Source organism: Onychostruthus taczanowskii, unplaced genomic scaffold, assembly GCF_017590055.1.
Source record: "Onychostruthus taczanowskii isolate IOZ18803 unplaced genomic scaffold, ASM1759005v1 scaffold95, whole genome shotgun sequence".
Classification (NCBI taxonomy): domain Eukaryota; kingdom Metazoa; phylum Chordata; class Aves; order Passeriformes; family Passeridae; genus Onychostruthus; species Onychostruthus taczanowskii.
The window spans coordinates 320,619-337,252 of NW_024507546.1; the positions used below are offsets into that span (position 1 = coordinate 320,619).

The 16,634-nt window shown below is 39.7% G+C and overlaps 1 protein-coding gene across 1 annotated transcript in view; it reads right to left on the reverse strand.

The window, feature by feature from the left end:
• SCUBE1 (signal peptide, CUB domain and EGF like domain containing 1) overlaps positions 1-16,634 on the reverse strand; it is a 187,462-nt gene that overhangs the window by 143,192 nt on the left and 27,636 nt on the right. The window contains exon 3 of the mRNA XM_041426817.1: positions 12,556-12,684. Within this exon, the coding sequence (XP_041282751.1) occupies positions 12,556-12,684 (129 nt within the window). The remainder of the gene's footprint in view (positions 1-12,555; positions 12,685-16,634) is intronic.

Consider the following 16,634-nt stretch of genomic DNA (forward strand, 5'->3'; position numbering starts at 1 on the left):
TTAGGGGCCTCTCTAAAGTCAGATGAGTGATTTTAACTTCAACACTGCAGCACCCAGTAGGCTATGAAGTCATTCTCATGCTCTACATGGACAATACTTGAGGTCCATGAGAAGTGGAAGACATGGGAGAGTCTCACACAACTTTCAATACAGTGAAATTAGAACTATACCAGGAGTAGAAAAAGATTGGCTTATTCAGGTGAATTGGCTTAGTCAGACACATATCTACTCATTAAACTTCTGGGGAACAGAAAATTGCTGAAATCCTTCCTGTAGGTCATATCAAAACAATTACATTTTCCTGAAAGTATCTCCATTGGTGAAAACTGTTTCATAAACACAGCCTCGGTTTCTGAATAGTTTCAGAGAATGAATGCTTCCTTTGGCACCAAATGTTTGGGCAAATGGGCACTTTTGCCACCTGGGAAATGAGTTCAGCATTTCCACTATCCTAAACATGAGCAACACAAACCCCAGTGTTTAGAACAAATATGCTCTCTGATTTCTCTGGACAGAAATACCTGGAACATATTTAAGATCTTACAGCAAATAGTAATTTTTTTAAAATATGAAATGGCCAACACTAGCTTACTACTCAACCCAGTTGTTCTGTATCACACAGTACAAAGCTGGACTGGTTGGTTGGGATTTTTTGACTACCTGGGCTTAAGAAAATAGTTGAACACCTGTGCACTAGCTAAGCAGCAGCCACCCATTAGAACATGTAAGCTGCAGTAAGTTGTGTTAGTGCTAAGCAATTCAACAGGTGAACACATCAGCCACATTCACCTCTTATAAAGAGAGACCAACATTGCCCTGAGCTGCGAATTACCAATGAAAAGCAACAGCAGTCAAAAAACCTGACTTCAGGAACATCATATTTATGTAGAGAAGGCAAGAATTTAGTAAGTTTGGAGCTGGCTTCATAGTGTACAGCCAACACAAAGAACCCAAAATAAATCAAAACAACCACCTTAACTCCACCTTCACTGTAAAATTCACCAGACCTGTATATTCTTTTTGCCAGCACTTGGGAACACATAAATGGATTTCTCAAACAGCTATATAACACTGTGCAATTTTTAAAGGAAAAATCCTAAGAATTTTTACTTAAGTATACACTGGAGATCATCCAACCTCTCTGCTCAGGCAGAGTCATCCTCCAGCATATTACTCAGGATTGTGTCCACATGGCTTTTGAGGGTCTTCCATGGAAGGAGACTCCACACCCTCTCTGGGCTGCCAGCACTAGGTTGCTTGCACAGTAAAGAAGTTTCTCCTGATGTTCCTCATGGAACACTTCCTGTGTTTCTGCCCGTTACCTCTGATCTTGCTGTTTGGCATCACTGAGAAGAACTTGGCTCCCACCTCTTGTCAGGACACCCTCCACGCAGATACTGACAGACATTTGTAAGATCCCCTTTTGGTCATCTCTTCTCCAGGCTAAACAGGCCCAGCTCTCTCAGCCTCTCTTCATATGAGAGATTTCTAGTCCTCTAATCATCTCCACAGCCCTCTGCTGGACAGAATCCAACAAATTCTTGCATGTAAATTATTCTTTAAATTACAGGAACAATGCAGAGCTTTCTATGGGCAACTTATTTCACTGAAAGCCTTCCTACCTTTTACTCTGAGATACCTAATATTGGTACAGAACCTTAAATCAGAGGGAAAACTATTTACATGTTAAGGCAAATGGACTGACCATCTACTGACAAATTCTGCTACGTGAAAGCCCTGAGGTTCTACTCAAACACGCAGCCTGTGTGAAATGATGAAGTGGACACTTGCTGGAATCTACTCAAAGCAAAACTCAGTCTTTGCCTGGGGTATTGATGCCATTTCAGAGCACAAGAATGAGTACTCACATTCTTTCAATGTGCAGTCATTAACAGCCTGAGCCTGTTGTCCACTTGGGTTTTATATAGTGGAGGACATTTTCAAGTTTTTTAAAGTTACTAAAACCAAATCTCTTAGACTTCCCTAACATGTTCATACAGGGAGTTTAGGAGTTTTTTAAAGTACTGAACAGCATTTGGTGACATATAGCCACTCTCAGGCCTATTTAAGAAAGCACTGCAGTTGCACAGGCAGCAAAATACCTTGATTTGTACCTGTTGTGCACATAGAAGTTTTGATGCACTGGGAGCAGAGTGCTTAGCATCTTATCTAACAAGCCCTACATGACTGGTCACACACTGCAAATCCAATGCCCCTAAATCCTTAAATGGGTCCGGAACCCTCTCATTGCTGTCATACTCATACTTTTAATGGAATTTCTGATTTATTTCAGAAGCAGGGGGACCTGGAGCAGGTTGCACAGGATTGTATCCAGGTAGGTTTTGAGTCTCTCCAGAGAAAGAGACTCCACAGCCTCTCTGGGAAGACAGTTCCAGGGCTCTGTCACTCTCCCAGTAAAGAAGTTTTTCCTTATATTCCAAAGGAGACTTCCTGTGTTTCAGTTTGTGCCCCTTGACCCTGAAGTTATTTGTGTACATTTATAAGATCCTCTCTCAGTCATGTCTTCCCCCATTTTGTTCCTCACAGGAGAAATGCTCCAGTCCCATCCCCTCATCTATACAGCCCTTTGCTAGCCCCACTCCAGGAGCTCCATGTCCCTCATGTCCTGAGGAGCCTAGAGCTGGACACAGCTCCCCAGATGTGCCTCCCAGGCCTGGGCAGAGGGGTAGGATCACTCCCTGAGCTGTAGGCAATGCTCTTCCTGATTGTCCCCAGGATTCACTGACCTCCTTGCCCTCAGGGCACTGCTAGCTTGGGAACAGCTTACTGTCCACCAGGACCCCCAGGTCCTTCTCCTCAGAGCTGCTCTCCAGCAGGTCACCCCAGCCTGTCCTGGTACCTGGGGTTGTTCCTGCCCAGATGCAGGAACCTGCCCTTGCCTTCACTGAACATTGTTGGGTTCCTCTCTGCCCAGCTCCCCATCCTGTCGGTCTCACAGAATGACAGCACCTTCTGGTGTGCCAGGATACTCCTCACTGTATCATCAGCAAATGTGCTGATACATCTCCCCTTCACCCAGGGCGTGATGAGTAAGAGGAACAATACTGGGGCCAGTCCTGACTCCTGGGGACACCACTGGGTACAGGCCTCCAGCCAGACCCTACACTGCTGCTCTGCTGTTCAGGCAGTTCTCAAAGCACCTCACTGCCCACTCAGCCAACCTGCACTCCCTGAGCTCACCCATGAGGATCTTGTGGGGGACAGTGTCAAAAGCCTTTGTGAAGTCAAGGCAGAGAACATTCACTGCTTTCCCTCATCCCCAGCCCATTGTTCCATCACAGAAGGCTACCCAATTAGTCAAGAGTGATTTCCCCTTGGAGAATCCATGATACAAACAAAGGGATCACCCTCAGCAGCTTTGCAGATGACACCAAGCTGAGGGTGCAGTGACAATCCAGAGGGACCTGGACAAGCTCAAGCAGTGGCCCATGGGAATCTCATGAGTTTTATCTAGACCAGGTGCTGGTGCTGCCCCTGTCTTGGTGTGTGTGATGGACACAGGCAGGGGATGAGCAGATGGAGCAGCCCTGGCAGAAGGACTTGGGGGTGCTGTGGGTGAGAGCTGGCCCTGCCCCAACCCAGAACCCCCCTGTGCTGGGCTGCACCCAGAGCCCCAGGGCAGCAGGGCAGGAGGGATTCTGCCCCTCTGCCCCGCTCTGCTGAGTGCTCCCTGCAGGGCTGCATCCAGCCCTGGGGCCAGCACAGGAAGGACAGGGAGCTGCTGGAGCCAGGCCAGAGCAGGGACACCAAGGGGATCAGAGGGATGGAGCAGCTCTGCTGGGAGGAAAGGCTGAAGGAAATGGGATTGTTCAGCCTGAAGAAGAGAAGGGTCCAGGAAAAACTCACTGTGGCCTTCCAGTAGCTGAAGTGAGCTTACAAGAAAGTGAGACAGGGGCTTTTTACAAATACATGCAGTGATAGGACCAGGGAAAAGGGCTTTAAGCTAAAGGAGGGTAGATTGAGATTTGAAATTAGGAAGGACTCTTCCCTGTGAGGGTGGAGAGGCCCTGGCACAGGTTGCCCAGAGAAGCTGTGGCTGCCTAATCCCTACAAGTGTCCAAGGCCAGGTTGGATTGGGCTTGGAGAAACCTGGGCTAGTGGAAGGTGTCCCTGCCCACGGCAGGGGATGGAACTGAGTGATCTTAAGGGTCCCTTCTAACCCAAAACATTCTGTGATTTTATGATTTTTTTTTTTCTCCACATGCTCAGAGATAACATCCAGGATGAGCCGTTCCATCACCTTTCCAGGAATGGTGATGCTGACTGACCTGTAGTTTCCTGGGTTTTCCTTCTTGCCCTTTTTGAAGATTTGAGTGAATTGTTTCTAATAATTTCTTTCCATATCTCATAAGTCCTCTTAATCATAAATTTTGCTTTAATCTCAAACATTGAAAATTCTCTAAACAATCATTCTTGTAAAAGTATGTCCACTGACTTTTTAATGAGTAATTATTATTATTGTTTTGATGTTAGCTACAGTCATCAAAAAAGTCATATTAAAATGTGCTGCCACTCCATGTTCCTTCCTGCTCCTCTTTTATGCAAAACTACATCTTATGCTCTGATCCAGCTCCAGTAAGAAACAGGGAATATTTTAAGATGCTTGAAAAGGAACTGAAGTCTGCAGAAGGCAATGAAAGCAGTAAAAACAAACCTCTACCTTAGTCTTGTAGTTTGATCCATACTTTCAAGTTTGCACACTGCACACTGAAATCAAAAGAATAATGTAAAGATGCAGAAATTCATGAAGAGTGTTAGATGGCAAAGGCAGGGCACTATGGAAATCTGAGACCCTAAAATCTACTTAGCAAGAAATTCACTAGCAACCTTTCATCTAGAACTCTTTCCTGCTGGAAAAGAGTTAGATCTCATTTTCTAATACAGTTAGCAACTATGTAACAGATATTCTTCATGATGGCTGTTTCTTGACTGTACAAATCGTACTGTTTATCATAAATCAACACTGCTGAGAACTGCCTGCATTCTAAGCATAGCTCAACAATGACTATGAAATCAGGGATCTGATGACTTCTTTGTCTGATGCCTTTTTGTAATCCATAAGAATTCAGTGTTTCAACTGGACCTATGTAATTTCTAGGACTGAAAAAGGCACCATTCCATTAGGGAGGGCTTGAATGCCATACACACCTGACACACCCATTAGAGGCTGGAATCCTGCACCCTCAGGTGAACACACATTCTCCCATGGTTTAAGTAAGCACTAAACACAATGCAGCTCCCAAAGCTTTGATAAATTCAATATATTTTATAGTTTTTCCATTAAGGAATACATCAATATAGGCCACACTGGCTCAGAAATTTGCTATTATGAGAAAGTTAAAATGAATTAACAAAAGACAAAAAACTAACACAAATGAGGTAAAGCAGTAAGGATGCAGTATCTCTGAGCTTGTTGAGCCAAGACACTATCTACAGCCATATCAGACTAAGATCATCCATATAGGACTTAACTTACACATATTAACTTCACACTCTAAGCTGCTTATTCTTTACTTTCCTAAGTGCTCCACATAGAGAAATCTTTGCTGTGATTGATTACCTCCTCCAGGGAGTAAGTATTTGAAAAAAAAAGAAGAAAAAGGCTCAGACAACAAGAAGACTTGCAGAAACAAGAGACTAAGATTGATGCTGCTGTCACACAGCTCCCAGTTTCCTAATTTATTATGACAGTCTGAGAATCTAACTTCATAGCTGACAGCCACCAAGATTTATTCTACACTTTTGATTATTTCCCCATACCTAACAAAAAGCTTTGGTCTATGCTGATTTATACTCTCACTTGTTTTGGTACTTTTCAGATCACATTGGCTTAAGAAAGCAAACATACAGCAAATTAACATGTAAAGAAAGTTATATACCATTTGAACTCCAAAGATTAATGAGGGTGACCAAACATTAGAGTACTTTTAAAGGGGGAAACTTTACACAGAAAGAGAAAAAGCAAGATAAGGAAAGCAGAGTGTTGAGATCCCAGCTTCACAGAGAGCTGGATACCAAAGACCTTTCCATTAATCACCAAGAGAATTCCAGATTTTTACTGGATGTTGGAAGATCATCAGAACTAAGATGTTATAATCCCATCTTGAATGAGAGATTCAATTTAGTCTTCTGACTGCCTGACTTGGCACCATGGAGATGTTCACAAGATGCAGGCAGCCCAGTAACAAAAGTAAACCCATGTACACAGAAGTTGCATGTAAACATCTAGTAGAGGATTGTCTCTAGAAGATTTACATCCCAGCTATCCATATTTTCTCAGCACCTACTCATCAGTCAGCACAAACCGCAGAATAGCAATACGTGTTCTAAAATCTGATTCATGCTACTGTACCACAAAGACTGGATATTTTAAATTGCTGTGATGAATCACAGCTGTTCTTATTAATCTCATGTATAGACCAAACAAAACTGGTAAAATATCTGAAACCAGGAATATGGTAAAAATCAGTCTGCTGAAGAAATATATCAGAAAACAAATTTCTTTGTCACTTAGTCTTGCATATGAAAACCAAATAACTTAAAAAATGCTTTCAAGTTTTTCATTCTGCAAGAACACATTTGTCACTACAAGGCAGTCTGCTGTGCAATCTGTAGCATGGATTTGTGTGAATGTGCTCACTGCAGCTTGTCTTGGGAAGGTTCATTAGCTAAATACCAGAAGTTCCCCTCATGTCAAGGCTCTTACTACACCCCAAGGACCTGATCACTGCCTGTCATCTTTTGCAGAAAGGCAGAGGTCACAAGGGTTTAAAACATGCAGATAAATGTGCTGTTAAACCTTGCATTTCAACAGTCCTCATCATATCTATAAATATATATTTTACACATTCCCATTCCCATCTTGTGCCTTGGACCCCTCACACTTAGAACAGCTCCTTGCTACTCAGCTACTGATGTGGGGTCTGGCTTGCTTCTTTTAAGGCATAAACCACCTCCAAGTCCCAAAATCCTGTTCAAGTAAAAGTCTGGAAATTAGTAAGAACTTCAAGATTTAGATTATTAACCTTCTCTAGAAAAATACCATAATTTTACATTTGCTTTAATAAAAAATGAAGAGTTAGAAAAAGAAAGCTATTGGGTGTATTCAGCCTTCCTCCATCTGCCAATGAGCTTGGAATTACTAACCAGGAAAATCTGGAAGACAGTTTATGACTGATAATATTATTAGAAGCCCTGCTAATGTGCTAGAGAGGGACAACACTTAACTAGTTGTCAGCTCACCTAATAGTCTTCTGGAACTAGGAAAGAAGGGCAAGGTAAACCGGAAGATGGCCAAGGAAATGAACAATTTTTCAGCTCCTCTTTAAAATATTTTTATGAAACTAAAAACAACTTGGCAAAAGCTGTTTAGTTTTATATTAGAAAGTTTAATGAAAAAAAAATCTATTTGAACAGTCAGGAAACATAAAAAAAAAATAAACATCAGGAATACCAGCATTTGCTTGGAGTTTAAGCAAGCAACAATTGTGCACAGCTGTCAGGAGAAGAAAAATACAGCTAAATTAAAAGGAAGACACTGATCTCTTTAATCATACCAGTGATTATGCAACCCTGAGTTATGTGACACTTCTGGACAACATACATCTGGTAGCTTTAGGAATGATTTCTCACACGTTTGCAACTCCCCTCCACTTCACACTGATAGTCAGATGAGGCCACAATCCCAAGTCCTAGTGTGTATGTTTGAAGAGCAGTAGAGGAACAGGTAGATTTTAATTTCTAATGGATTTGGGTTTATTTGGAAAAAAACCAAAAACATAGAGCAGTGGAACACTTACTGAAAAATGATTGAATCATATGATGTGATATACATACATCTAAAAGTTGGACTCAATGACCTAAAGGTTAAAGTCAATGATCTTGGAGGGCTTTTCCAACCTAAACTATTCTGTGATTCTATGTATATAGTAATGTTAGTTTTTTCATCTGAGTCAGATAGCAGATTACTACCACCCAGCCAGGAATTAAGCCTGCATGCCAGAGTTAAATCTCTTCTCTCTTAACGTAAGCCAACAGATTGTAAAGGAGTACTTCAAGACAGGCACTTGGGGTTAGATCTTAACCTCAGACCTTAGAAGAAACGAAACTGTGTGACTTCAAACATGAACTTTAATACTAATTTGAGATCCCAAGGTTTTTATAACAGGCATATCAAGGCCTGTGCCTCATCAGCTCCTGGTTTGTCTCAGAAGTTTCTCTTTTAGCTGCAGGCTTCCAAATGCCTGGCTGGAATTGCTGCTTTGCTGCACCTACCAGAGCTGGCAAATCAATACCACTCCTGGAGCAGGTTCAGATGCTCCAGGGAAAGTGCCACCTCTCCTTTCCCACAGGAGTTTCCATGTGACTTAGCCACTTTGTCAAGAGATGCAAAGTACCATCTGACAAGAGACAAATAAAAAGCTAATTTCCATTGTTCAGGCTGGAAAATCAGGCCTTCTGCCCCAAGCACACCTTCAAGGTTGTGGACACAGCCAGGACTTTGCTATTCAATTCACAGCTGACACTGTGTTTGTGTCTGCCACACTCGAGTCTGCTCAGCTCATGCAGAGAGCTCCATGGAACGTATCACACGCTAGGAATTGCATTTCTGTCCTGATTTCTGACCAGAATTTCCCTCTGCTTCCCAGGATTCTTTTCCAACAGACAAATAATTAGCTCAATCAGACAAATAATAATTGAAGAACCATAAGCGATATTGAATCAAAACCTATTTTTTAGTTATCTGCAGGAGGTCACACACACAAAAGAATCAATTGAGATATCATATTACAGATGTCCAAACTTAGTAATTGCTATTTTTCTGTAAGAGAAACCAAAGCTATACAGACTATTTGAAATAAAATCAGGGATGCAGAAGGGTAAGGATTCTGTTCCTGCCTATGGTGTAGACATGGAGATACCTTGTGTGAAGACTGAGAAGTAACTTAATCTGTTTGCCTTAGTTAGTAATCTATAAAACAATGAAAAATTTATTTCCTTTCCTTACAGGACTTTCTAAGGACAAATGTACTACTATTTACAGGGTATTAATGCATGTTCCTACAGCAATTAATATCACAGAAAAAGTTATAAATAAAATAAGTATTCACTGAATACAATATTTTTTTGGCCACACTGCATTGCAACTTTTTTGGTGCAACTTTCTAAGAAGAGTTTGCAACCATCTTTAGTATGCTTACTGAAAAGCAGAGGACTTCATAGAACCTATCCTAATCTTTAAAAAAAGGAAGAGTTAGGATGTGTGCAGCCTGGAAGCAATAACTGCTTATGCAAAAAAGCAATGCTTATTCCCTATTTAAAAAGTGACTATTACAACTCAGACCTAAGGAGAAAGAAAATATGAAAAAAACCCCCAACCAACACACAAAAAGGAGAGATGAAAGCAGGTGATGCTATTCTTATTCACATCATCTTACTTACAGGACAGATAAGCATTATAAACCCCCCCAGATTTACATTTCACGTACAAAAAGGGAAACCCTATTTCAAATGTAGGGAAAACCTATTTCAATTTTTATGACACCAAATACTAGTCTTGCATCCACTGAGAAGAATTTAGAACAACTTTTGAGAAAAAACTGCTCAAGGGAGCGCAAAAAAAAAGTTTATTTTTAGCTAGACAAGGATATATCATCATAGGAAGGAAGGAAGGAAGGGAGGAAGGAAGGGAAGAAGGAAGGAAATGTTAGAGGAAGAACTCAGGAAAAAGCACTTAACTTGTCCACAGCATCTGCTGTAATTGAATACTCCAAGTTTGCTATTTATAAAGAAGATTTTAATCATCTTGCTGTACTGATGCTACCAGAAAGACATTCAGTGAAGATTTATAAAGGAATGTATACTCTGTCAAGAAGAGATGGCTTAAGATCTTGCAGGAACTTCAGTCAAGCAAGATACATAGAAATCCTGATGTCAAACAAGATATGCTCAAGTTCTGATGCAATCTTTTTCATTACAAGAAAGGTGAAAATCATTGATGCTAATCTTGTGAAGCATTCTTTGTCTCCATAAAATCCATGAAAATGAGTGGTTCTCAAAAAGCAAGAACAGATGCAAACCAGTGGACTCACCAAAATTTCAATTCCTTTCAATGCCTAATTTCATCATGGGGAAAAAGAAAATCTTTGGAATAAGCAAACCAATTCCCAAAATGTCATAGAAATCCTAATTTAAATTTGTTTGTGCAAATACAGGGTTTCTTTTTGATTTGAGACCTCACTGCAATTTCTTACTGCATTTACATATTTCTGGTAGCATAAGAGAAGGGAAATAAAGCTGGTAAAGAAGGGAAGGGATGAGAATGTCCCCCTTTTCAAACACTGATACTCTACTAATGGAAAGCACTAGGCTGTCACAACAATCTGTATAACTGACAATGCCAGCAACTAGGTGGGATGCAAATAATGGCGAAAAAATGCCATCCAAAAGAAAAAAGTTCTCTCTTTTCTAGCAATGATGTCCCAAATCTGAGTCTGCACACAACAAGCAGCCATAGCAAGACTGGCATGGTCACTGTCACAATTAAAATCTTCAGTATAAAACCTTACAAGCAGACATGCTCGTCCTCTACCAAACAACTCATTCAAATGGAAGGAAGGAAGGAAGGAAGGAAGGAAGGAAGGAAGGAAGGAAGGAAGGAAGAGGGAATGTGCCTTGATTCCCTTTTCAGTGCCTGTAAGTAAAACCAGATACTTTACTAAGACATGCTAAAGACCATTCATTAGTTGCAGACACAACCTCTCCATCCGTGGTCTCAAAATCAGAAAGACAATTGTGACCTCTTTTAGTGTCCTAAGGCTGTACACTGGGAGAAAGAGAGCTCTTTGCTATTACTTCCAATGTAGTCACCTGTTTCTATTTTTTTTTTTAATTTATAAAAAAACCAAAACCCACAAAAAATCAAGTGGCTGAATATAAATTAATGAAAATGTAATTAGAAATGTGACTATCTCTGTAGATTTAGCCTCTTCATTTCATGACCAGAGAGCAATAACACAGACAGCAAGTAAAAAAAAAAATCCCACAGCTCTCCTCAATGGCTCGTCCTTGATCAGGTCACTCCTTTTGCTGTTAATTTTTCAAAAGGGTTTTTTCCCTACTATAATGGGAGTTGTTTGGACAAAGTTGAAACTAGCAAGCTGTTTGAAACAACACATATGCACAGTTATTTGAATTCCAAATACTTGAACTATTTGATTATGTCTGTGTTCTGTTTTAGTAAGAATTTATGAATATTAGAATAAATAGAGTTTTTCTTTATTTTTTAAATTAATGTCTGGCTGCTCTTTGTATAAGAAATACCTCTTGCACCATTAATCATTTCACCACCTCAGGCTGAGGCAAATAAATCTATTTTAGTCTGCTCTATAACAAATGAAATTTGAAAGTTTGAGTCAACCCCCTGTCAATGGTCAGGATATATAATCCATCTGAACAAATATTACTCTGTTTGAAAATAAATGCAGTACAAAATACATCTACTGAAATCCTTGCCCTGAAATCCTAGTTCTTTCATAGCTTCAATTAGTGCAGATTGGTGATACTGGACTACAATATTTCTGGTTCGCTGCCTCATTTCTTGAATTTCATTGAAAATGTCTCAGTTTTTACTAAAGTAGAACTGCTGCTGACACAGAAAAATATCCCTTTTACACACTGTTTTATAAACATCACCTTGAAATTAACTTAGACTGTACCAAAATGTAGTCACTGCATTTATACTGGGAATAGTGAGAAAGAGTCTCTAAGCAAAACATGACCAACAAGTAAGCAGCTATGGGAAACTGGACATAACAGTATAAGTTCATTTCCAGGCAACAGTGTGAAGAATTCCATAATGAGTATACCTATGTAGCTTCTAGGACAAACCCACCCTATTTGAATCAGAACAATGGCCATGAATCAAAAATACAGATCCCCAAATCCTCAGACTGCTGAAGCAATGAAGATCCAGCACTGGGCTTTGCACAGTCAGTAGACACTATCCCTCCAGTTATTAGTAATTAGTGTTTCTTCTGCCCTGTTTCATTGTCCAAGTATTCTTTCCTGGCTTACTTGTACTTCTAAGATTCTGTACTTTATGTTCATACACCATATCCCAGAACTGTACTGCCTGAAAAGAGAAGAAAGGGGAGGGAAAGCTCTAAAGATACAACTGGAATTACAAAAGTTGGAAAAAACAGACAAAATATATCTCAGTATATTTATAATATTTAATAGATTACTTTTCTTAAAGAAGAAGTCCAAGCATCCAGCACAGGCTCTGGGCGTCAGGATTTTCCTCAGCAATACTAAACATGGGCATTCTGCTTTAAGCATGTCAAGATTAAGAGTGACAGCTGGAAGGGTCTGACCTAAATCACGCTGGGGCCAACACACAGGTTTGAATGTATTTATTGTCACCTGGATCAAGTCTTCACTGAAGATGTGTCAGATGATAAAATGTAGAAAACAGATCAGGCCTTCTTGCCACAGCCATGAAACAAAAGTTTTTTGCCAGCATTCACCACTTACCAAGACAGTTGTGGCCATCGTGGGCTAACATGAATCCATCATAGCACGTACACCTGTAGTTGCCTGGAATGTTGATACACTCATGGACACAACCCCCATTGTAGAAGTCATTTTCACACTCATCAATATCTAAAACACAAAAGGAGGGGGGAAAAAGTTTTTTTAAAAAGAGAATTCTAACAATGCAGAAAAATTTCTCCAGCTGAGCATGTTTTTTGATATATGCACATCCCTAATTTTTCTTTTAGGCTGATTTTGCCTACTTCAACACATGGTTAGGGACTGAATATATCAGGTCATATTTGTCTGAGAAACAGCAAGCCAATGTATAGAACACTCTTTCACAAAATAATTGGAGTATCATCACAGTAAACAATGATATGTTGTCAAAAATAAAAAATGGAATCCTTGATTTTGGAGCACTTTATATTTAAAATGTAGTTTTTATTTTCTGGCTTCAAAAAAATCAAGCAGAGAATGAATGAAACCTTTGACTTGTAACAACTATGTGAAGCATCCTATTAATATGGCATGAGACAAAAGTATGCCTTTTATAACAAATAAATTATAATCTTCTGTATTAATCCACATACAACCACAACCACAAAAATTTCAGTATTTTCTTCTCAGAAGATGTGATAGTGTTGTTTGGGGTTTTTTTTTTTCACACTGACCTGTATCTTAAAGAGGATCATAAAAGATGAGAGATGGATTCTGCTTCAATTAAAAACAATCCTGTCATGATCTTCCCTCCCTCATACAAAAAAAAAAAAAAATCACTAATTCTAGAAAATGCAAACTGTCTTCTTTTTACAAACTGCATTTTGGTCCATACATGGAACATCAGTATCACAGTCACTCTTGTGAATAATTAAGTGGTGCACATCAACCAACTAAAAATATATAAATAACTAAAGATAGCCTCATGGCTTGATAAGTATCAGGTCTAAATTTGTGGTGTGCTAGACCAAACACCCAAAGTTAGGCAGCGCATGATAAACAGATAAAGTTATCCTTTTAGAAAACACCTGTTAGAATATCAGAGTTACCCCAGCATTACATTTCAAATGTGCCTTCCATTGCAGAGGTGATTGACATTTTTCTGTATTAAGTTCATGTTCACACAAATCTTCTGTCTTTTTTTCCCCTTTTAAAAGCACTCCATGAAAAGCTCTTGTTACCTGGTACCACACCCAGATGCAATCCAAAGAGTACAAGGTGGTTTGGGCAAAATCAGACTCCTCTGAAGAGCCACCTCAGACTCAGCCACTCAGTGTCTTCACCACTTCTGGTCCTTGGATTGAGGATGGCTGGGTTTGTCCCTCCTCACACAATCTGTGAGAGCAGGGACAGGCTTTTCCCAAGTTCTGTTGCAAGTCTTCTTCTCCCTCATGTTGGCCTCTCCCAAAAATCTACCTTAAACTCAGAATTTTCCAAGTCTCCATCCACCTGCCTTCGATAGCTGTGAAGACCCCCTTGTACAACCTCCTCAGCAGCTTGAAAAGGTAATGACAGGCTTGGCTTTATCTGCAAAACCAGCTGGCTATTTTGTAACTCAGCATTTGGCACCATAGCAATATCAGAAATAGGAAGCTGGAGAAATGATCTTCCAAACCAAAATACACCCTGCTGCTTAAAGGTAAATTTCCTAGTCTTTAAGGCACTGCTCTTTTTCAGAAGGTTCTTATTCTTTACTAACAATTTCCATCGATTAGTTGTACAAGTGCCCACTCAGCACAGCCTGCGGTTGTGCTCTACCTTCCAAGTCCAGTATGAGAGCAAAAAGAGAAATCTGTGATTTTTCTTGAAAACAAGAACCAGCAAGTCAAGTGCTCATTCCAAACAACCTACAATGCAGTCTCTGAGAAGCTGCTCTCATTAGGCCACAGTTCCATGTGCATATTCCCAAAATATTACAGTCTAGTTTCCACTCAGCAGAAATTTGCAGCTTTCCACAACCATTCATGAATATTTCCAGAAACTTCCTGTTGTTCTTTACAGGCTACAGGGACAAAAAGAGAACTCTACAGTAATGCCATGTTTTAACAGGCCCAGCCAATACTCAAAAAGCATCTAACACGATTTTGATGTCAGGTGTCTCAGGTGTTCCCCTCAGGACACTCAGAAAAAATGGCATCTTCATTTCAAGGTTTGTTCTTAACTTTTATTCAGCAATGAGTCTTTTCAGAAGAGGAAATTCAGAAGAAGCTGTTACCACCTGTTATGTTCCTCAGCATCAGACTGCCAAGGGTTGAGCAATTATTTCCATTTTTTTTCCAAACAATGAATCAAACAGTACTATTTGTTTAAATAAGCTGTGGGAGAGCCTTCAAAAGGGCCAAAAAATACCAAAGAAATGTGAAGCCTTTTGAATGACTGCCCCTTATATAATACTTATTTCTAAAAAGCTGTACTGCGATTAGCAGCACAAAGTGATGATGCAATACAAATACTCGAGTTATGGAAAAGGTAATGCTACAGATACAGAAACCACAAAAATAGGAAAAGAAACAGATTCTTTTTATCTCATTCTCTTAGGAGCTCAAGTCACAATTAATACTGCAAAAGGATTAGAATATTATTTCTCCCTTTTGCACCTCAATAGCTGTATAAAACTACAAGTGGAACCAAACATTCTAACTCCTTTTCAGAGCCATGTTGTGGGGTTTTTTGTGTTTCCTCCCTCCAAAACCCAAATAGCTACTAAAAATTTCACCTGGCAGGCTGATTGGAATTTCCATCTCCAGTACGGCTAGCAAAAAACCAAGGGGCTAAGACTGGTGTATTTACATTTCAAAAAAAAAACAAAGCAAAAACACACCAAAAAACTCCCAGCCCCTCTCTTCCCCCGCTAACAACCCAAACAAACAAACCAAAAAAAACCAACCAAACAAGAAAACCTCACAAAAACATGCATAAGGCCTACAAAGTCCAAATGTTGAACATTTTTGAAGCTCCAACTGCCAAGAGAAATGCAAGCAATGTGATGACCACTCCATCTTCTCTTCTACCTGGAGGAAGACATTCTTTAAAGAATGCCTCAGAGTGCAGCAACTGTAATTTATGGACAGAATGCTACATCTGACATGCCAGAATACAGCTTCCTTAGTAAGCTTCACGTAGAGTAAAAGTAATAGGAGTACATTCAATCACATAAAACCTGCAGCCTTGTTCTTCATTTTGTCTATTATAAGTCTCAAAATTTGCAGGGGCCATCTGTGTTCATTTCCTTTTGGGTAGGTCATATCCTATAATTCTTTTTTTCCTATAATTGATAGAATTCGGTGTTAATCAAAATCTCAACTCTAAACCTCTGAGAAATTAAGCTTTCCCTGCTAGTTTTGTAGCTTCAACTATCCTAAACATTTTTAGCATTTGGTCTCTTAATATTGTCTTTCATCATGAAGGAATTACCATAACAAAAACAAAAAACAAAACCAAGAGGAAAAAAATAAATGTAGGTATTCAACCATGAAATTGTGATGGATGTAGGTGCATCTACTAATGAATTTGCAAGGTTTCTCAAAGGGAAACCTGAAGTTTTATCTACACTAGCAAAATACTTAGAAAGTTTTCAATTCCTTAAATTCCAGCTGTTCAGATGGGAAACTCTTGGGGCGTTTAGTGAAGAAATCGCCTTAAAAGAGAATTGTGGTATTTCCACTCCAAGAGAAATTAAATTCATGAGGTACTACAGTGGCAGGAATTGTGGGAGTTTCAGACAAGAATTAAATGCACCAAAATGATTAAGAAGGTGTAGAGACATTTTTAGTACTGACACAACCTGCCAAGAACTCATTTGAGTTTAGTGTATTCAAAAAAGACAGCAACTCCCAATCCCAAGGCTGGATGTAAGGACATCCTCAGATGCTGGCAAAATAATTTTGATCATCTCTTTCTGGAACTGGTTGAGAAAAATCTCAAAAATCCACTGCTTGTTTCAAAAGTTTTAAAGTAAAAAATTATTAGGAAAAAAGAGGTAAAAAGAAACTTGCTTATGTGGGTGTACTAGTGACTGTAGTGGTTCAGCTATTTACCAGGGTGAAAGAGTCTTGGAAACTCCATCCTAATTCTTTCTG